The sequence below is a fragment of the Furipterus horrens genome, unplaced genomic scaffold (assembly GCF_987537825.1).
Source record: "Furipterus horrens unplaced genomic scaffold, mFurHor1.1.pri manual_scaffold_1, whole genome shotgun sequence".
Lineage (NCBI taxonomy): Eukaryota > Metazoa > Chordata > Mammalia > Chiroptera > Furipteridae > Furipterus > Furipterus horrens.
In genome coordinates, this window is record NW_028327171.1 from 157,875,779 (window position 1) to 157,897,982 (window position 22,204).

A 22,204-nucleotide genomic window follows, 5' to 3' on the forward strand; every position below is an offset into this window, starting at 1 on the left:
ATACCATAGAACTCCCATGCTGACACAGGGGCCACGGCTATTCCACACTTGAACACGCCACTTCCTGCTCCCAGGACCATTGAGGTTACATACCCTCCATATGACTAAGGAATGGAAACAGTTATTTTTATGGAGGTAAAGGAATTAAGAACATATGGTAAGCGAATTGCAGTTTCCACATTTCTCACATCTTTATATACTGTGCCTCTTTAGAGATAGAAAGCATGGCACAAGAGGCTTAAATTGGCCTTAATTGGACAGTATCTAAAGACTACATTTTCAGAGCCCTCGCCCCTTTACTTAGTAGGTGTGAGGGAAAAAGCATTGAAAAGTTGTTGGGTAGTACAATTAAAGAAAAAAATAAAAACAATAAACACTGAGTCTTTACTGACTCTGACTCATGAGAAAAGTCTCCCCCCCCCCCGCCCTTTCTATTTCCCTCCCTCTCTCCCTCTTTCTTTTCATCCTCACCTCATTCCCACATCATAACAAACAAAGGTGTAAGCCTGGCTAGGAGGAACTCATTGTCTACAGATCTAAGGCATTTTATTTGGACCTTCTGAGATTAAAATAATAGACAGGATTTTCATCTTAAAATATTTACATACGACAGATATAATATTATCTTGCCCTGGGTGGGATTCACTAGGAAATGAGTATAGAGCCATCAGCCAAGCAACTACTCACCCAGCCCCAAATTGCAATTCGTTTTTCGTCCACAAATCCCATTTCTGAAAATTTTCTAAAATACATGGAAGAGGTCTACGAATTAGTATTACGCTGTGTATAGAAAACTAAGATAAATGCACAAATGTGACATCTGTTCTCTGTTTCATTCTATTAGAAACTAAGATATATTACTACCAGCAATCAAATAAACACCTGACACAAATGTCTATCATTTTTAACTTCAGAGACAGATGAACAAGGTTTACTTTTGTTGGAGTCCATAAAATTGTGTGTGTGTGTGCATACACACACGTATGATTCACACAAAACAAATCCTGGCAGTTTTTTTCACAGCTTTATATAAAAATTTGAAGCCCAGATGCATTTTTCTTTACATAATTGAATTTAAATCTCTCCAGATGTTTTTTCAGTTTGAGAGAGGATGCCTGTCATGGAGACATATAGGGGCACGGAGAACATCTGGGTAGGGCTTAAAAATGTATGTGAGATCCCCCCTACCTGAGAACTTAAAAACCATTCTCTAAATAAATCCATTCTATTGTTGGGTGTTGATTAGTTAGCTTGGCACCACAAATCAGAAAGACTTTTTTTGCTGATAGATTAAGAAGTCTTTTTGCTACACAATTGTGATCAGGATTGGAATCCAGGTAAAGGAAGAAGAAAAATGTTTTATGCTAAAAATGTTAATCTTAGCCTTATAGCAAAAGATAATTTATTTACTTTAAAAAAATCTAGCAAATGGGATACTTCACTTTGTAGTATTGAGGGACGTGGGACACCCTTGCTTCGACCTGTACGTGACTTTGAGAATCTGTTTTCTTTTTCTTATTTTTTGGTTTTCTATTAGTTGGCCCACTTTCCCCCCCATTGTTCCCCCTCCCACCCCTTCTCCCACAGTCAATCCCCACCCTGTTGTGCATGTCCATGAGTCACTTATACTAGTTCCTTGACTAGGAGAATCTGTGTTTTCAATTGATGATGTATGTCTTAGGCTGCCCTGAATTAAGCAATATTAGTTGAGCAATATTATTTAAACTTTGTAAATATATCTTTCAACTCATCATCTTCTTCATGTAAACTTTTAAAACTTAGAATAGATATGTACAAAAATGTGCACCAAGTCATGAATGTACAAATTGATTCATCTTTACAAAGTGAGCATATCCTTGAACAAAGATATAGCACATTACTATCACCCCGAAGTCTCTGCGTCACTTCTCCATTGCAAAAGGGAAAAAAATGAAACGTTTTTCTTTTATTTGAGTCCGTAAAAATTTCACCTAAATCTGTGCCATGGTTTTGACTTTATATAAATGGTGTCATGCAGAATGTACTCTTTTGTGCCTGGTTTCTTTCATTCCACAGTCTGTGTGTGAGATTCACCTACGTGGTTGTGTATAGTTCTTTTTGGTTGCTGAAAAACTATTCCATTGTATAAACACACTACATTTCATTACTTTTTAGAACTAGAGCTGTATATTGTAGATACTCAATTCTGTAGTTTTAGGGCTTGTGTCAGTCAGACTAGAGAGGTCTAGAAACTATGCCCTCTCTCTCCATAGGAACAATCTGGACAAATAAAGATTTACTTTAAAAAATATTGTAGTTTCACTCTTTTTAAAAAAATCCTCATCCAAGGATATGTTTATTGATTTTAGAGAGAGAGAGAGAAAAACATTTTTGTGAGAGAGAAACATCGATCAGTTGCCTCAAGAATCAAACCCTGATCAACTGGTAATTGAACCTGTAATCTTTTGGTGTATCAATGATGCTTCAACCAAATAAGCCACTCCACCAATGAATTTGTTCTCTCTGTAATCTAAATTCTCATTTTTTTTGGTTTTAAGGAGAATACTTAATTGTTAGCATTAGTGTATGATTAAGAGACTCAGGGATAATCAATAAATCGACATCTCTTTAATTGTTCCTTTTCTTAAAGGCCTCTTCCTCCACCCATTTAATCATGATTTTTATGCATTTCCTGGGTTATGATTTCACAATATCATTTTAAATCACCTACTTATTATGCTTCTGCAGACATCCATGAACTTGGTTACAGAAACTCACAGATTACATTTCACATTTACCCGTTGAATACAATTGAATGTAAGAGTGGAAGTTGAACCTGGATTCAAATCCTGACTGAATTTGGCAAATTACCTAACCTAGAAACCTCCCATGGAGGTGAATCATGGAATACCAACATCCACCTCCCAGGTTTGCTGTGCAGTTTCGATGACAATGCAGCTGAAACATTTTCCGTGTTACATGTACATTAAGGAGTAACCATCATTCGCAATTAAAATCTGTCTTAAGTCAGATCACATTTATCTATAGTCCCACAACCAGACAAGAAGTAAATGTGATTCATACTTTATGAAGCCTTTATAACTGTAAATAATGGGGGTTGTGCTCCAGTTTCTCCTGTATTAGACATGGAGTAACCCTCATCCAGCTGGCTGTAAGAGTCACTTCTAGGACTTCACAGCCTTCACGCTACTCCAGTGAAAAGGAACACTGAACTCCTCAGCTTATCCCTGCCTGTAGGGATGGTTTGCTTGCTTCATTAGATGTTTATCCCTAAGTTTGTCCATGTGTGTGGTGAATTTCAACTCTCTGTTCCTGGAAGGTAGTAGCACATAAGTCAATTTCCTTTCTAGAGTCACATACAGGCAGGGATTTAGGAAATATCTTTTTTATGACTTTATATAAATCTGTAATGACATGCATTTTTATCTAAACATGGTTATCTTCACAAAAAATCTATGCCAAGGATGAAAAATTACAAATTTATGCCAGGTCATTTTAAATTATTTATACTTTATGAATTTAAAATATAAATTGGGGCAGGGGGTATCAGATGAGCTTTGAATTTATCTCCTAGTCACTCACCTGGCTGCTTCAATTTGATCTTCAACTTCAAGTGTTCCCAGTCTTCTGTTGATTGCATGCATGATCTTATCTCCTTGGTAACCACTTCCTCTGCCATCAAAGCTAGCTACTATAATGTTTTCTGTGCTTGCAAGGTAAGTAGCCCAGTTGAGTTTGAAGGTGGCATCTGCTTTTTGACTACAGGGGCCTGCATACCTGTGGAAAAATATGTTTTTAGCCTGTGTGGTTTTCCTGAATTGAATAAGGAGTACTTGCATGTCTATTCCTTGTGGACAAGATGTGAGCGTCTTTCCTAATCATGAGCCTGAAGTCATGCCGGCCACCGAAATGTCCACAACAGGTCCTCTTAACCTTGGCAACATGACTATAATGGCTGTGTGTTTCCTTCGAAGTTGCCCATAGGTTTCATTTTTGAAGACTGTTATCAAACAGACTTCTCTGACCGGCATTTTTAAGTCATATATAACTTGGAAATCAAAGAAATAAATTCTCTAATAGTTGGGAGGATGCCAGTAAATGAGGCTTTGAAAATATTGTTCCATCTCAGCTTACAAACATTCCTAGAGTACAAGTGTATTTCCTGGGTTGGCACTTCCTTAAGGACTTTGCTATAGGATATGCATTGCATTTCCTCCACTACTCAACACCATGTTGCACACAACAGCTCCCCAAATCACTGTGGAATGGACCAAAGTATGAATGAACATGATTGTTTAAAACTTCAAAGGAGAAAAGAATAGACTCTATTGGAAATTGGGTATGTTGTTTGGCCTTCTATTTATCAGTAAGTTGAACTCCCTTGTATCTGCAATCTTCACAAGCTACAACTTACTCCACACACAACCATACGCAAAATCTCTCACAAGCCTTCTCATTTTCCTTTGTTAATGAAGAGAGAAGCTCCCTATCATTCGCTCGTTGCTTTTCACTTAAATACGTCACCTTTGCACCATCTATAGGGCTCCTAGACCCAGATCTTCTCCAATAACTCTTCCCGCCCCAAGCCCATGCCTTCTACTTGGCTGTTCATGGTCCTTCCATAGATTTGGACAAGTCCTGCTTGCTTGTCTTTACTAATATTTTTCTCTTTTGCTTTAGAGATGGCAGTCAAAAGAACTTCACTTTTACACAAATTATTGTATTACTTTATAAAATAAATATTGTAACATTCTATCTTTAAAAAGAAGGACAGAGTCATGCATTTCTTGGGCATGTCCACATTTTTTAACATGTGAAATGCTTTGGTCCTTTCAATGATATTTTATTTGGTAAAGTAATAGCTTCCCTTAGTAGCAGGTATGTATCATTACCTAATACATACTAACATTAAACAACATTGTTTTTAAAAATAGAAAACAAGGATTTAGCTATCTAAGGATGTGAAGAGGAAAATCATTGAAAAGAAATGGGCACTGAATTTACCAATTTTTAAAAACTTTCTTAATGGAGATCCTAATCATTATTTATTGGGTAAAGAAGACAAAATATCACTCTTTTCTAAAGGATCCTTTTTTAGACTTGAGGCTAAAGCCTAAAGCAAATTAGTGTCACTATAGTCAAAACCAGGCTTAATGAAAATCAAATAGCACATCTGGAAGTTTAAAATATCTCTTTCTTTGAGATTTTATGTTTTGTTTACACAAAACTGTAAATACAATGAAAAAAGGTTGTGTTTGATGCTAATATGTGTACCCTTCTTCTTTTTCCTTTCCTTTCCTTTTCTTTTTTCCTTTTTCTTTTTTGCTGGCAAAAACAGAGAAGTAATGTTCCCGAGTTTGAGCTTCAGTTTTCTCTTTTAGACAATGGGCCCAACAGAACTTCCCACTAGTCTGCAGTGTGAACAAAAGAAGGAAAATTACCTGGCATGCAGCAGGTACCCAATACACTTGTTGTTTTGCTTTGTTTTTAATAAAAGAAATGAGTCAAGCTAGGACAGAAAGACTGGAATTGTGGCATTGCAGGTGAAGTCTGCGCAATTTTAGAAGGTTAAATGTATTCCTAATAATTATCAAAGATAGTTTACAAAGCTGCCATATTTAGAATTTACATGAGTTCACAGTCACTGCTCAAAGACTTGTGATTTCAGAACTTTTTCTAAGATTTGAAGAAGTTTGGATTATAATGAATACTTTCCTATACCACATATGTTCTCTTCACCAAAAAGAGGAATGGAAAATACCAGGCAGTGGTATTTCAGGAACTAAAGAAAAAGAAACCTGATGTCCTATTGAAACAAAGGCAATCACGGAAATGTCTTGGCCAAATTTGGGGGTAAGGAAACTGTAAAGGTTGTTAATAGTCATCTTGCTCATTAAAATGTCCATAATGAAAGGGGAAAAATGGGGACTTGAGAATTCCTTTGGAATTCCCTTGGAGTTCAGGGAAACATATCAAAACAAAATCCATATGCTATTATGATGAAAAAGGAGTATCTCCCTTCTCAATTAGAAATAAGGTAGAAAATACATGTTTGGGTCTGTGATTGCAAAATAGTTGGGAGAAATAATAAAATTGCTGCACAATGATTCAGCAAGAAAGAAAGCATGTGTTTCACTTTATTTTTAGTAAGCAACACTGGGCAAAAAGAAAAAAAGTATGATAATTAACTTCTAAATTGCTAGTTCCCTCCTCTTGAATACTTACACATCTATTAGTAGAGGATATTTCTTGGATTTATCAAAATTATGAGGCAAGATCATCTGATACCAAAATTCTAAATAAACAGAAAGATTAATTAGTGAATTAAGAACAATGATTAGCACATAATTTTGGTTCCTTATCTGTTAGTGATAAATCATGTCTAGAGTTTAAAAAATTTTTAAATTTGAATAGAAAAAGAAAATGAACTGCTTGCATTTAGCATGTTTTTAAGAAATAAAACCATTCTCTTTCAAGTTAAAATACTAGTTCAAATTAAAACAATAAAGTTGTCCCAATGTAGTGCCTTGCAAGATAAAAATGAATTTAGAATTACTAATATTTTGTTTTTATTATTCTATTCTCTGGTATCTGATCTACTTATCTAGTTTGTTTATGGGTTATATTCTAAGTTTGCCTCCAAAATGTTTTCCTTTTCCTGAATTTCCTTGAAGATGCTTAGGATACTTAGTTGGCCCCAACTCTATTTTAACGACATTTTTGTAATTCTAATTGCCGTACCAGACTGCAAAGCTGAATTCCCATTTTCAGCTGTGTGTTTCAGCATGAAATCAGGTTTACATAGAGCAAACTGCTGTGTATGTTTTATATGATCTTTTGCAGATCTGCTTAATTTTCTGTGCTTGATTTAACATCAGTTTAATAAAATTTGTCCCCAAATAATAAACTGGTTTCCTTTGCTCCCAAATTCAAGATAATGAGCTATACTAATAAATCTAAAAGAGAAAAAAGTGATAGTTGTTCCATATTTTAATAAGATTAATAGCTTCAGTAGATTTAACCTGTAGGGAAAACGTTCCTTGCTCTAGAGCTACTTCTCTCTTACATTTATCTTTGTTTTTTTTTTTTTTTGTTGTTACAATTATGTTAATTGATGAGTAAAGAAAGAGGTAGGAATCAAATCTTTATCTAGATTTTCTTCAATTTGTACTAATTTTACTTATGACTTTTGATTTAATGTGCTTATAAGAACAAAAAGTTTAGTCTCTATTACATTTTAAACTATCAGTTGATCATAATGTTTGTAATGAATATGCCAAACCCATCATTTGACCTCTCTTTTGTTTGAATTAGCACGAGTTGATCGGAAGTGTTTTAGTTCCAGCTTCTTAAAGATGTACAGTTTGTTCTTTGGGAGGCCGTTTCTATTCCCCAGTCCTACCTCCCTTGGCCCCTCCTCTCAGGCTTCCCAGGCCCTGCCTTTGCTGGAGTCTGAATGGTATAATCATGTTCCATCTGGACCCTCCGCTCTGGCGGCCCCATCTTCACTCTCTATCACATTATTCATCCAATCTTGTGGTTTCCTTGACCCTAAACCCTTCTGGAGCTCCCCACTGTTTACCAACTGAAATAAATTGTCACATTTCAGTAATCAGTGCCTTCTGCACCTGGCAGTCCAGTTAGCTCTCCAGAATGCTAAGCCCTTGCCAGTTAAGCCTGATACAAGGGGCAGCTGCTCTGATAGTACTTGGAAATTTATTACAAATTCAGAATCCTGGGCCCACCTTGACCAGAAAGTGCATGTTAACAAGGTAGAGGTGACAGTGACATATTGGTATACTCAGTTTGAACAGCACTGTTCTAGGTTGTTCTTCAGAAGTACCCAACATGTTCCAGTGCTTTTCCTGCCATTTAAAATTAGATGAGTTGAATCTTTTCTATCACTATCTTATATTTAAAAAAAAAACTAAAATAAATACTGATGGATTTCCCCCTCCTTCATGAGTTGTCAGCCCTTAGAAAAAAATAAAGAAGCAAATAAAAATGAACAAATTATAAGATTTCCTACTCAAAGAAATAGATTTTTCTTGGGGGTCCCTGAATATAATCCATGATCAAACAACCAGGCCAAGAACTAGGGTAACCCTTGAGATATAGGGGTTAGGAAAAATTCAAGATTTCTCTCCTGAGACTGAAGTTCCAACATTTTATAGCCAACCTTAATTTTTGTTATACAACCATCTTAGATATTTTTTTATCTCTTTGCGTTAAGGTAAAGTACGTTAGGATATTGTTAAGTTAAATTCACAATTTAGACTTAATAGTAAAACGAAGTTACTATGAATAATGCTGTATTTTAAGACAAAAGAATGTAAAACTAGGGGTTCTTGTGACAAAACATTTCATAGGAAAATAACCTTAAATTTGATTTATATACACTCTGAAATACATATTTTCAAATCAAGTTATTGTATTTAGTTTAATTTTTACTGGTTTTTCATGAAAAAGTCTGTTACAAGAGATTAACTTACTTGTTCCATTCAAAGTAATAAAGCTCAGTTTTTTTGTTGGCATCTGGACATCCTTCAGCATTTTGCCCAAAGCTGAATTGTCTTCCAGAACTCTCAATTCTAAACAAATATTTGGGATAGCCGTAATTCATTACAATGTGAAGAATGTGGGTTATGCAAAGCAATAACAAACAAGTGGGCTGGACATCTGGTCAAGATGGAGGCATAGGTAGACATGCTTCACCTTCTCACACAGCCATAGAAAGGATTACAACTAAATCTCAAATAACAGCCAGAACCATCAGAAAATCAAATTGTATGTAAGTCCAACAACCAAGGACTTAAAGAAGACACATTCCTCAAGACAGGTAGGAGGGGTGGAGAGGCAGTGTGGCATGGAAGGGTGATGGTGGCAGTGGTGGTGATGGAATGGACAGGAGGGATAACTTGGGAGTGATCAATCACAGCCCCAGGCTAGACCTCATAGCTCAGGGTTCTAGCACCGGGAAGACAGACCCAGTTAACTCTAGCTGTAAAAACCGGTGGGGGTTGGGGTGGGTAGAAACTGCTGGATTTTCACCCCTTAAAGGGCCAGCATGATCTTAGAACATATGCAAACCCACCCACTCTGGGATTCACCAACAGGGCAGCAGCTACAAGGGTGCTAGTCACACACAGGAAGAGGGTGAATTGACTGGAAATGGGGTGAGTGCCAGGTGAACCGCCAGAGGCCAGGCAGCAGCATTATCCCCTCTATGAGCCCTCACCACACAGCCACAAGTGTTAAAGTGGGTTGTTTCACCTTGGCAATTACCTAAGGCTCTGCCTCACACAATTTACAGGTGCATTTTGTACATAGGCCATGCTATTAAGACAGGGAGTAAAAGCAGCTCTACCTAATAAACAGAAACAAACACAAGGAAGCTGCCAAATTGAGGAGGCAAAGAAATTTGGCCCAAATGAAAGAATAGAAAAAACCTTAGAAAAAAACTAAGCGAATTGGAGATAGTCAACCTATCAGATGCAGAGTTCAAAACACTGGTTATCAGAATGCTCAGAGAACTCCTAGAGTATGGCAGAAAAATAAAGGAAGAAATGAAGATTACACTAAGTGAAATAAAGAATAATCCATAAGAAACCAATAGAGAAGGGAAGGAGGCCTGGATTTACATCAACTATTTGGAGCATAAGGAAGAGATAAACATCCACTTGGAACAGAAAGAAGAAACAAGAATTCAAAAAAAATTAGGATAGGCTTAGAAACCTCTGGGACATCTCCAGACATGCCAACATCTGAATTATAGAAATGCCAGAAGGAGAAGAGGAAGAGCAAGAAGTTGAAAATTTACTTGAAAAAATAATGGAAGAAAATTTCCTTAATTTGGCGAAGAAAATGGACATACAAATTCAAGAAGCACAGAGAGCCCCAAATAAGTTGGACTCAAAGAGGACCACACCGAGACACATCATAATCAAAATGCCAAAGCTTAAAGATAAAGAGAGAATCTTAAAAGCAGCAAGATAAAAGTGGTTAGTTACCCACAAAGGAGTTCCCATAAGACTGTCAGCTGATTTCTCAAAAGAAACTTTGCAGGCAAGAAGGACTTGACAAGAAGTATTTAAAAGGGATGAAAAGCAAGAACTTACAATCCAGATTGCTCTATCCAGAAAAGCTATTATTTAGAATGGAAGGGCAGATAAAGTGCTTCCCAGACAAGGTAAAGCTAAAGGAGTTCATTACCACCAAGCCATTATTACAGGAAATGTTAAAGAGACTTATGTAAGAAAAAGAAGAAGATGAAAACCATGAACATTAAAAAGGCAACAAATTCACAACTATCAACAACTGAATCTAAGAAATCAAAACAAAACAAAACAAAAACAAAAAAAACTAAGCAAAGAACCAGAACAGGAACAGAATCATAGATATGGAGATATTTTGGAGGGTTATCATCTGGGAGGGGGAAAGGAGAGAATGGGGAAAAAGTACAGGGATTAAACGCATAATTTGTAGGAACAAAAATAGACAGTGGGATGTTAAGAGTAATATAGGAAATGGAGAAGCTAAAGAACTTATATGCACAACTTATATGGACATGAACTAGCAGGGGGATTGCTGGAGGGAAGGAGGAAATTGGGAAGAGGGGTTTAAAGGGGGAAAATTGTGACAACTGTAATAGCATAATCAATAAAATATATTTAAAAAAACAAGTGGGCAAATCACTGATGGGACTATACATGCTTCAGGTTATAAACCTTTTGTTCAATGTCATTATTAAGACCTTCAAAAGCCAAAGAAAATCCTACTACCCTAAGTAGATGTTACACTTTCCTAAAAAACAAATGAAAAAAAAATGAAATAAAATAAAATAAATACCTGTATCATTGCTGCTGCTATGCAGAGTATAGAGGGGGAGACCAGGGCCTGTTAACATAATCAGGAAAAATACAATTTAGCCTAGTACTCTTTAAAAAAAAAAAAAAAGAAGATAGCATATTAAAAAAAATAGCATTTATTACTATTTAACTTTGATAGAATTTTGATATCATTTAACTTTGATAGAATAAATATCATAACGGATAAGGGGCTTGATAAGTGTTAGCTGCTTTTCCTTCCTTAAAATAAGTGCAATTTGAGTGTGAGCATGAGAAATATTACCAGAAAGGTACAGGGCTCTGGAGAATGAAGCAAGAAATGAACTTCTGGACCTGCTGGTGCCTTGGGCACGTTATCATTCCTGTGCCCAGTTTCCTCATTTGTGCACTAAGCCATGGTCCCCAGGAGAGCTGCTATGCTTCCCTGCTCTAAATCCATAATCTGGGGAGGACCACACCAGCTCTCAGGGCCTGCCCCCCTTTGAACCTCCCAACTCCCCACTAAGGCGTAGCTCTGAAGCCAGCCTCACCTAAGGGAGGGGCGGATTTCTCTCCTGCTGCCCCCACAAAGCAGAGCCCTAGAGCCTGGCAGCACATCTGCAGAGTGCCTGACTTGGATAAGCGATTCCTTCCTGGCATGCAAAAGTGTTTTTCTCACCCTCCCATATCTTCACTGTTTATCCCAACTGTAGTAGCTGCAGCGAAGAAGGTAATGTATAGAAAATCTATTTTCTGAGCTATTTAATTTTATGCATTTGGATAATATTAATTTTTACCTAATCAGAACCACAGTGAAGGCATTATACAGACCTGGGTTTGAATCCTGGCTTACCTGCTGTGTGTTATGGACAACATACTTATGCTTAGATCTCCTCATATAAAATGAAGATGACATTACCTACATTATAAAGTTTTCTTAAGGATCAAACAAGATCATGAATGTAAAACTTTTAGCACAGTGCTTATTAAAAACACCTCCCCAAGAAATGGTGACTGAAAACAGTCAAAGAACTTTTAACAAAAACATGAGTCAAGAAAATATCCTAGTAAAGAAAGATTCAGATAAGTGGTCTGAAGACCTCTTTTTTGGTGAAAAACAGTTCTTTTCAGAGAATCTGGATTCTTTCTGTCATTTTGAGGAGTAATTTAGCATAGTGTTTAATAGAGAGCTCTGGAGCAGAGGCCTTTGTTTAAATTCTACCTTTATTAGCTGGGTGGCCTGTGGAAGTTACATGGGCTCTCTTTGTTCAGGTTTCTTTATTTAAAATAAAGAAAACAATTAATAGCAATAGAAACAGAAGACAGAGCAATGAGGAAGTTGGGTAACAGACACTATCCACATACATTTTCTCATTTAAAGGGGCAAGTGCATAAAGTGATAATTTAAAAATCCTCTATATGTGCATATATAAGGATGAAGTGCCTCTGTTATACATGAGCCCTGGCATGTGGTTGTTTTAGGTCTACAGCAAGCCTCTTGGTTAGAAAAGGAAGGAAAGGTGATGAACTCACCATTCAGACATGAGGGATGAGAAGAGGATTTATATGATTTCAAGAACTCTTCAGATTCAAAAGGAGAGAACTGAGCAGGACAGAAAGAACATTTCCTAAAGTGGACACAGAAAGAGAGACATCAGGGATGGAGATGCTGAGCCAGGTGAGGGGTAAGAAGGTTGTCTGGAGACAGGAGGGACCATCGGCTGCAGAGTGGAAGAGGAGTGGAAGGGGAGGGATGGAGGGAGCTACTTCAGATAGACATTATGGGTGCTCCCTGCTGCTCTACTTCCCTGGAGTCAGCTCAAACTTACCGGAACATCTCAGCTGATAGTACTTCGCCTCTTTACTAAATGATACAGAATAATACTGACACCTTTCTTGGTTCAGCTTACAACTAAGACACGTCACCTTTGTGTAGTCATTGAGTTGGATTCTGTAAAACCAATGGTGGAAATTAAGTGTTTGATTAAAGGATAAATAAAAGAAAGAAATTGAATAATGCCATATTCCAAGAGGTCAGACTGCCAAAACAACCCTCAAAAACTTTTAAAAGTGAAAAATATACATTAATAATAACTTTATACCTCCCATTGTTTGGAAATATCACAAAACATCTAATGAAGTCATTCTCTTTTGTTGACATGCAGATTGACTTACAAAGGAATAAAGGCATTTAGGAACAAATTTAGTTTAACTTATGTCAGGACAAGCTCCCCCCCACCCCCCCAGAAGTCAAGAAATTGTTCACCAGCTTAAAAGATTCAAGGCAACTTGTTAATATCTTACTTATAAAGATTTCTTCCTCCTGGCATTCCATTATATTCATTACTAATGTAGTATCTGGGAAGAAAATAAGTGAAGTATATATTAATCGTGTTTTTAAGAAAAGTCAAGTACACTCCATTTAACTCAACACCAAGTATTAGTGCTCATACAAGTGTGCGTGCATTAGTGCTTGCCCTTCTTTTACTATTCTTCCCTGTTCTCTTGCTCTAGAAGCCATTTTCCCCCATCATTTCTAAATAAGAGATTCTTTTTATCAGACTAAAATATCTCAATGCAGGGATTGCTCCCTTAACTAAAGTGGCAAGTAAAATCTCAAAAGAAGTCTTTCTTTGGAAAAATTCAACTGAACCACTAACTTGAAGTTGTGACCCCTTCTACTTATACTGTTTTCCCCATTTTCTGATTTGTAATGCAAACTACGAGATGGCAGCTGCCCCACCTTCCTGAGAGCCGTGGAGCCACTTCTAAAGAGAACCTTTAAAGACTGCTTTGGGCAGTGGGCGCGTTCTTCCGCGGTGAGCCCAGTAAGGCATGATAAACATGCCTGAGATTCTAATGAAAATTAACACTCCCTTTTTCATCAGCTCCTGCAAGTTGACAGCCTCTGCATAGCTTTCCGTTTTCCCGAGGAAGGCCGAGACGTGGACGGATAAAATAGCCTCTTCAAGCCTTCCAAACATTCAGTGCCAGTTGAAACTTAACAAAATGCCCCTGAGTGCTAGTTCAGTGTTCCAAGATGGTTAAGAAAAAGAGGCTACAGCTCTTCCAATGTAAAGCAGGTAAGAGCAAGAGGTAGAGCTGCTTGGTGGCAGGGTATCAAATCTGCTAGGCATATGTGAAAATCATTAAGGCTTCCATATGTTAAAAAGAAAAAAAGTACTGAACACATTCCAAACAGACTACTCTATTTGTATGAGATTTTTTCCCTATTTCTCAGCAAAGAGGGCATGATTATGACAAATACATTTACATCCTAGAAAACTCACAGGTAATCACTGGTAAGAGCGTCTATACTGATGACTTCCCAGGCTCCTTTTGTAATAAATGTGCAATTCTGATGGGATTTAAAAAAAAAAGGTTGATTAGACTTTCCTTAATGAAAGTTATGAAGAGGATTAAATTGTTTATATCAGGAATTCAGATAATCTCAGCCTTTTTCTTGAGTCTCCCCACCCCATCCAGTTTACTGATACCACCTAGAAATTTGAAATAGGCTGATTATTTGTACACATTCATTGATTTTTATCAAAGTCAGTTTCAAAAAAAGGAAGGTCAACCTGAAAGGAATTGTGTAAGAATACTTACTTGCTTATCTATTTGGAAAAGACAAATATGTTTGTAGCCCTCATTATTGCTGATGATCTTGTAGAAGTTATTTCCATCAGAGGTAAAATGGGGTTCTGCAGGCTTAAACTAGAAAATATTAGAAAAAAATGTTAAAGCACATTAGTCTCATCTCAGTACCAACTTTAGTTTTAGAAATTACAACACCTATGCTTAAAACCCATGTTTCATTTACTTGCCAAATGGAGTGTCTTGAAAAAAAATTCTTTCTAGAAAGTGAAGACAAAAAGTTCCAACTCCTAGATAATTCTATTGTGAGGAGTATATGAGAGAATGCACCTAAAGAGTCTTACATAGAACACTCAATACATAGCAGTGGCTACAGTTATCCTTGGACATCTCTCTTTGGAGGATAACTGACTTCTGACACTACATGAGCGAAAATTAGCATTAGCCTTCTAGCTTCAAGAAATAAATTTCCTCCATGTCACAAGTGTGTTTTCTGAAACAGACTAATATTATTTTTGACTCTTTCAGGTTGGAGGTGGTTTGTAATTTGAGGTTTTTTTTTTTTTTGAAAGTCAGACTTAGAAAGTCTTTAACCATTTCTGGACTCGATACCATGAGAAATGTGTCTTATCTTTCAGTACAGAAACTTTCATATAGTTATCATTTTATTGTAAGCCTTTTCATTTTGCTAAATATGACAACAGTTTACAAAAAAGTAGTTGTATGAAAATATAGAACAGAATTTCCATTTTTTTACAGTTCAATAAAGATAGTTCTCAGAACATAATGTAGTTTAAGCAGGAGAGTATCTCCCCCAGCCTGAAAAGAATATGTCACTTTACAATTTCGATTTCCTTACTGCATTTGAGAGCAGGTAGGAGATGGTCTTTTCTAATTGTTGGTTCACTTCTCTCTCGATGTTTCCCCTCTCATCAGCTCCCGTTTTGGGAATGAAGAAAAATGCTTCCCTGTTCTATTTAGTGATTCAAAGTGAATTCATTTATGGAGCAAGCTGAGGCGTGCAGTACACTTGGTGTTCTCATTACAGAGCTCTGAAACACATTCCCCTCTCTAGACCTGTGTTCACAGCCTTATCTTTTTAATACATTTCCCTGTTTCCCCTGGATGGAGTTGTGCCTAGGAGAAATGTGTGAAAAGTGGCATCTGTCTGGTTAAATACAGAGAGGAAAAAACATATTTTTTTCAGAGAGTCGTGAGGAAGTGTAGCATGTCTCTTGCCATGGAGGAAACCACTTTTCATGTTGGCAAACCTCTTTCCTCTGCCCAATCAATGCCTGAAGAAAAAGGACGTGTGAATGCTGTCGGAGCTACCTGCCCAGCTGGAAGGGGCCACGTGTCTGAACCAGGGGGCATCACATCAACACGCAGTGACGTGAAATCTTGACATGTTTTGGGTCACTTTGCTTCTCGCTTAAAGGGGACTTCACAGAACTGGTCACAAAAATTAGGTGAGATTCCGTCTTCATCTTTCACTTGAAGTGCCACGATGGCTGGAGTTCCTTCCGCGACTTGCTTCACTTCATGGCCCACAGCGCCCTCCCTGGTCGATGATTCTACCCAAGCTGGAGCGCGACGGGAGTGAGAAGTTCGAGGAGTCTCTTAGGGTCACCGTGCTTTCTTGGATTAAGCTCTGCATCTGGGGACTATCAAAGTGTGAGCCCACATGAGTATGATTTCCTCCAAAGAGAGCTGCATGGGGGATGATGTGTATGCCACTGAATTTCTGCTGGATGTGCAGTAGTCTCATCTTCTTCCGCATTTGTGCAGACTATAAATGCAAATCATGTTTTTGCCTCTGAAGTACATAACTTCAAATATGAGGTCAATAAGCACATTCAGTATCTTGGCCGCCTTTCAGCAATGGTTGCTTTTTACATACCACGAGCTACAATTTGCCTAGAGTTTTTTGTTTTGTCTGCTCCTCATTATCACTTCTCGGCCTTTTGGCTGAGATCAAGTGTGCGCTCTTCATCGATTTTCCAACAGCCCCCTTACTTTTTCCAACTCAGTATGTTATATATTCTCTATAAAAAGATAGCTCTGCAGGGAGCATTTAAATATTTTGAGAAACAGGTCAACAAATATCTCTATTATTAACAAGTAACATAGAGCCCTCGTTTGGTATATCTACATATAATAGCTTTGAGTATCTGATCCATACTACAGAAAAACCCATAACTCTTAAACACTTACTCTTCCAACCCAGCCAGTAGTACTCATTTCAATATGTTGTCGTGCCTAGCGAGGAAAAAAGACAAAGCATTTTAAAGAGAAGTGAGATATGAATTTAATTCTTTAGTCATAATTTGTGGTACTAGAAATAAAATTGCATTTAAATTATTAAGAACTGCCTCCATTCATATGTTTATATCTATGTTAGCATTTTTAATATAATTACATCATTTATCACTCTTACCTAGAGCTCTGTCCTGGGTCTATACCCACCTGCTGTCTTGGAAGCTCTACTGGCATTTTAATTCAACATATACGGAACTGGGAATAATCTCATTATCTTTCCTCCACCTCAACCAGCTTGTTTTTACTCCTTCATTCTTCTCCTGGTTGGTGGCCAGTTCACCCAAGTCAGAGACCTGGAAATCATTTCAGACTCCTGCTTTTCTGAGGGGACAGTTACCCATCCTCAGCTTCTGTTACCTAGTTCTTTGATTTCTCTTGTCCTTGTGCACCACTACTGCCCTAGTTCATGGCCTCAGGCTTTGCTTGGTACACTGCCCTGATCTTCTGGTTGGAAACTCTGCTGCTCATCTCTCCTTTCAGTCACCTCTCCACTCTGCTCAACACCAGCCTACCACACTTGGCAACAGATAGCTCTTTCTCATTATGATCATCTCCTCATTAAAACCATGAAATAGCTCCCCATGCCTTACAAGATATGTCCAAACTCCTCAGAATGGCACCTAAGCCTTAGTCTGGATCTGTAACTTCAGTTCTCACCATTGTCCTTCTCTTCAAGGCCTAGTCCTATGTACCTCCAGACCCTGCTTGCTCCAAGCTATTCACACTGCACAGCCTCTGCTCATAGGGCCTTTATGCCCTCATCTGCCTAGCACATGACAACTTATTCCAGAAGGCTCCATCCCTCATCCCACTGAATCTGCCCTCAGTCAAGTTGATTATATTCCTTTGCTCTACTTTCCTTGTACCTTGTTTATTCTTTTAGGGCACAATACCCTGGTATTAGCATGGTTTAATTGGCAGAAAGCAAAGAACTTAGGTTTTACAGTTTGTATTCTGGCTGCCATGTGACCTGAGCAACCTCCCTAATCTTACTTAGCCCCAGTCTCCACAGTGTGTGGCTACCTTGAGTGTTCAAGAAATAGTAACTATTATTACTGATTTTTATAATGGCATTCCTTAATAGAACATAAAATTTGGAGGAAAGGTATGCTGTCTACTTTTCCTTTTTTATTCTCCTTCCTTCCTTCCTTCCTTCTTTCCTTCCTTCCTTCCTTCCTTCCTTCCTTCCTTCCTTCCTTCATTCCTTCTTCCTTCAATATCCAGTGCTTAGCACAGATCTTGGAACATAATAGATATTCAATGCTTGTTGCATAAAGAAAGGAATGAATAAATCAAGATACAGATGCCCAAACTTTCTGATGTAAGAATCTGTCCTGTGCCCAACCAGGATGGAAACAACAAGGGGAGCTGTACAGGGTCCATTACCAGAAAAGCAGTTGGTAGAGAAGTCCCTGACTTCTTTAGCAAACTTCCACTAGGCATTACTCCTCCTGAGGGGCCTGGCTCCCAAGGGAGCTTTAGCTCTGACCCACCAGCCTGGCTGAACCTTCCAGCCTTCTGGTTGTACCCCTACCCCACGCTCACTCCAGCACCTCGTGGTTGGATCAAACTTGCATCTGCTTCAGTGTTTCAACCCTCTCAGACTGGTAGCTACCTATTTGTATTCCTAAGCTATTTACTGCTTAAAAATAGTCATGGTATAGTATAGATTTGTAGCCTCTTGATATTTGTTTAGTCTCATATATACTCAGCCTGTTATTCCCCATTTTCTGTGTTTTCTCTGTTGAAACACACTTCATTGGTCTCCCAGAGCCTGGTCCTCCTGGACTTTTGAATTCTGACATCACATTCTATCTTCTGGGTTTCCAATCACCACCCTCTCCAAGTGACAGCGTCCATAACTAAAATGGTGTAACCAGTGAGTGAGGGTGAGAGAGAAGCACCACCGTATATCAGACTGGCTGAAAGTCAGTCAGGACTGACTCACTGCCTCAGGGTCAGACAAAGAGTTGGAAAGAATAGAAATTCAAACTTCATCTCCTGACTCCCAAACATGCCCTTTTTCCCTGGTTTCACACAGCCCCCTGAGGATGACATGTGACTTTAGAAGCAGAACATCCCATTCAACCTTACCACTGAGCAATTCCATCTTTCAGTGGATTCATCATAGTCACAGATATCTATTATTGAGTAGTTCTGAGTCCTCCGGAGCCACTGCAAAGAAATCCTTTCTTTGGTTACCCATGTCACGTCACACAAATAGTGGTCCCTGGAAGGAGGGAAGGAGGAAGGACAGAATATTTCCAAATCTCGGTACAAATAGATATTTTACTCAATGAAATGAATCTTAACAGTAATACAATTTTAAATGGTTGTTGAAAGCATTTAATACCATTGTACAAGAAAGGGGTTCTATGGAAAGTAACCCCTCAGGGTGATCTGATCATAAAAACCTCACTGGGCAGGTCCTGGTGCATAGTCAAGCCCCAGGCATCTAACTTCTTTAGTAAAAGGCTTATCTTTGCCATAAGGAGGCCCTGTCCATTGTTTTAGTGTGCCTTAGAAATGTCTCTTTTCAGACCCCTCAAAAGAAAAACCACCCTCAAGAGAGCACATAATCTCATTAACCATCCTGTAACCCAACCACAATCTTGCCTTGCTCTCTCCCACCTTAATGTAGTCCTCCATATGTGCCCTCCTTAATTCCAAATGAATAACTGAAGATGCAAACTGCTGATTTCCAAAGCATTTTCTGCCTGTTGGGGTTTGCTTCCAGGGGTACTCTCTGTTTGGCTCAAATTAATTTTTATAAAACCTTTCTACAGGTTATGTTAACACCATAATAGTATACCTTTTCTTAAAGCTCAAAGTATAATTTAATTTTAAATGGAAATTAAAATAAATCTGACAGGAAAAAAGGCAGCTAACATCATATGGTGGTTTAGCATACATGACTCACACCCTGACTCACAATGTTTCAAGTCCTCAACCTGGCCTTTGGTGGGTCCCGGGAGTCAAGGGTGGCATTTCCCCATCTCTTCTCTGTCTTGTGGGAACATTACCATGAGGCCAGTGATGCTGATTGAGTTTCAAGAATGTTTTGGTAATTTGGGTGCTTCTCTAGGAAATTCTTCTTATTTGGGTGAAACTAGAGCTGACCTTTTTCTCAATTGCATTTTCAAAGGGGAAAAAATTAACTCACTTGTTTACAAACTTTGGAAATCAAGTAATTCTATTCCATAAAATGTCGCAAGAGTCAAAACATGAATGATGTGAAGAAATTAAGACACCCTTTGGCATTTTAAAGTAAATGTATACAAATAGAGATATCTCTAGCAGTGCATCCTCTCCCCACACATACTCTTAAACATTTTTGGAACACATTTTGATTTGTAGTGAGATGCATGAAATTCATAATTTACTTTTCTGATAGCCTCCTTAACACTCTCTGCTCTGGATATTTTATTTGGTTTGCTCACCCCACCTCCCACTGTGATTTTGTACAGCTATTCTTGAATCCCTCCTTTCCACTGTCTGATCACAGCCCATGTCCTTTTGTCAGAATGGTTCCCAAGGAATCTCTTCTTCCCTCTCCCAGTCTATCCCTGTGGCTGTACTCTCCCCCCACAAATGCTCTGAAACCTTCCTTTGCTCTTTCCTTCACAGGCTTCCTCATCCCTCCTCTTGTCACTTTGTCAGCTGCTGTCTGAGACAAGGCCCGGCTATCCGTTCATAGGATAACCCCGGGCCTGGCAGAACACCTACACAGAACAAGCAGTCACTAAAGTTCAGTGCAATGAAGTTCTGAAGAAAGGGGGAAAAAAATCCTATTGTTCTTTGTGGCTTTGTGGCCTAAATAGCTCTGTCCTTAGAATTCACAGACGACGTCCTGTTTCCGTTCTCGTCACAGACACTAAATCAAACTCCAACTACTTACTGAGCATTTAGGATGGACCAGGTGCTGGATAAAGCAGTTTAAATCCTTCACCACGTCACTGTCCCCTTTTACAGCAGGAACACAGTAATGTTCACATACCCAGGAGTACAAGGGCCTTTAGGCTGTCCCTTATAGGTGGCAAACATTGAAAGAAGGCCAGCCCCCTTCACCCGGGGACTGCCTTCCACTACAGTTCTTTCCGTCGCTTATGAAGAGCCCATATTCACTATCTTGTCTGTACAGCTGGCTGGTATTCCATGAACACCCTGAGGTTTCCCAGCTGCCCGCTTTGTTCCACCTGTCCCCAGTCTGAAACGACTGCCATGCTCTAACTCCTTTAGGTCTTACTAAAAATATGCCCTGTCCACGATGGTTTCTAGGAAACCCCCTCCATCCGTGCCACTCTCACCCGTCTTATGGTGCTTATCGTGAGATGTCGGGCTCCAGACAATGCCTTCCCCTTTCCTAAGGTGGCCTCATAACAGTGGGAAGTATAGCAGTGGAAAACTGTAACCCACCTCACCTGACTCATATGTCGTCGGCAGCCGTCCGTCTCGAGAGATGATAGCGTAGCTTCTTGAGAGTCTATCTGCACCGCCGAGAATGGCTGTGCAGTCCGACTCGGGAGTGACAATCCCTGCCGCACTTGGTACAGGTGAAGGCAGATGGCCGTTGTTGCTGCTGTTGACGCTGCTTCCGCCTCGATCTTTTCTGGACCGCCTCCTCGTTGCGCGCAGCCTCTGCGCGTGAGGTACCTTGCCTGACCACGAGCCTCCAGGCTAGGCGGTCGTCTGCTTGAACTTCCCATGTGTTGAGATTGATGGAGCATTGTGTCATGTCCTTTTTGCAGATGTCTTTGAACCGCAGTTTTGGGCGCCCTGTCATCCTCTTGCCTTCTGCTAGCTCGCCGTAGAGGAGGTCTTTGGGGATACGGCCTGCATCCATTCTTTTGACATGGCCGAGCCACCTGAGGCGTCTCTCGCTAAGAACTGCATGCAAACTGCTCATATTGGCTCGCTTCAGCACCTCGGTGTTGGGGACCTTATCCTGCCAGGCGACATGCAGGACGCGTCGCAGGCACCTCATGTGGAAGCTGTTGAGTTTCCTTTCGTGCCTTGCGTAGGTGGTCCACGTCTCGCTGCCATAGAGGAGAGTGCTGAGTACGCAGGCTTGGTAGATGCGCAGTCTGGTTTTCTCAGTGAGGCTGGAATTGTTCCACGCTCGCCGGTTCAGTCTGGCCATAACTGTGGCTGCCCTGGCGATTCTCCGGTTGACCTCCAAGTCGACTGACAGAGAGCTCGAGATGGTGGACCCGAGGTAAGTGAAGTCGTTGACAACCTCCAGGGTGTACCCGTCGATGGTGATGCATGGGGGAGTCCCCGTGCCTTGAGCCATAACATTCGTCTTCGTCAGGCTGATGGCTAGTCCGAACTCCTTGCATGCGTGGGAAAGGCAAGTGACTAGCTGCTGGAGTCCCTCTTCGGAGTGTGATGTCAAAGCTCTGTAGCTCTGACTCATATGTAGCTTGTAGATAAATAGCATGTTTGTATAAGAACCCCAGGAA

The 22,204-nt window shown here is 39.3% G+C and overlaps 1 protein-coding gene across 1 annotated transcript in view; it reads right to left on the bottom strand.

Annotated features, from left to right (window-relative positions):
* Window positions 1-22,204, bottom strand: part of DPP4 (dipeptidyl peptidase 4) — an 85,625-nt gene that overhangs the window by 16,275 nt on the left and 47,146 nt on the right. Inside the window, exons 11-22 of the mRNA XM_090280333.1 lie at window positions 18,837-18,972; window positions 16,638-16,682; window positions 14,436-14,543; window positions 14,117-14,184; window positions 13,131-13,184; window positions 12,656-12,777; window positions 10,849-10,896; window positions 8,493-8,591; window positions 6,226-6,295; window positions 3,583-3,777; window positions 688-742; window positions 5-104 (exon numbers count right to left, since the gene is read on the bottom strand). Of these exons, the coding sequence (XP_090136459.1) occupies window positions 5-104; window positions 688-742; window positions 3,583-3,777; window positions 6,226-6,295; window positions 8,493-8,591; window positions 10,849-10,896; window positions 12,656-12,777; window positions 13,131-13,184; window positions 14,117-14,184; window positions 14,436-14,543; window positions 16,638-16,682; window positions 18,837-18,972 (1,100 nt within the window). The remainder of the gene's footprint in view (window positions 1-4; window positions 105-687; window positions 743-3,582; window positions 3,778-6,225; window positions 6,296-8,492; window positions 8,592-10,848; window positions 10,897-12,655; window positions 12,778-13,130; window positions 13,185-14,116; window positions 14,185-14,435; window positions 14,544-16,637; window positions 16,683-18,836; window positions 18,973-22,204) is intronic.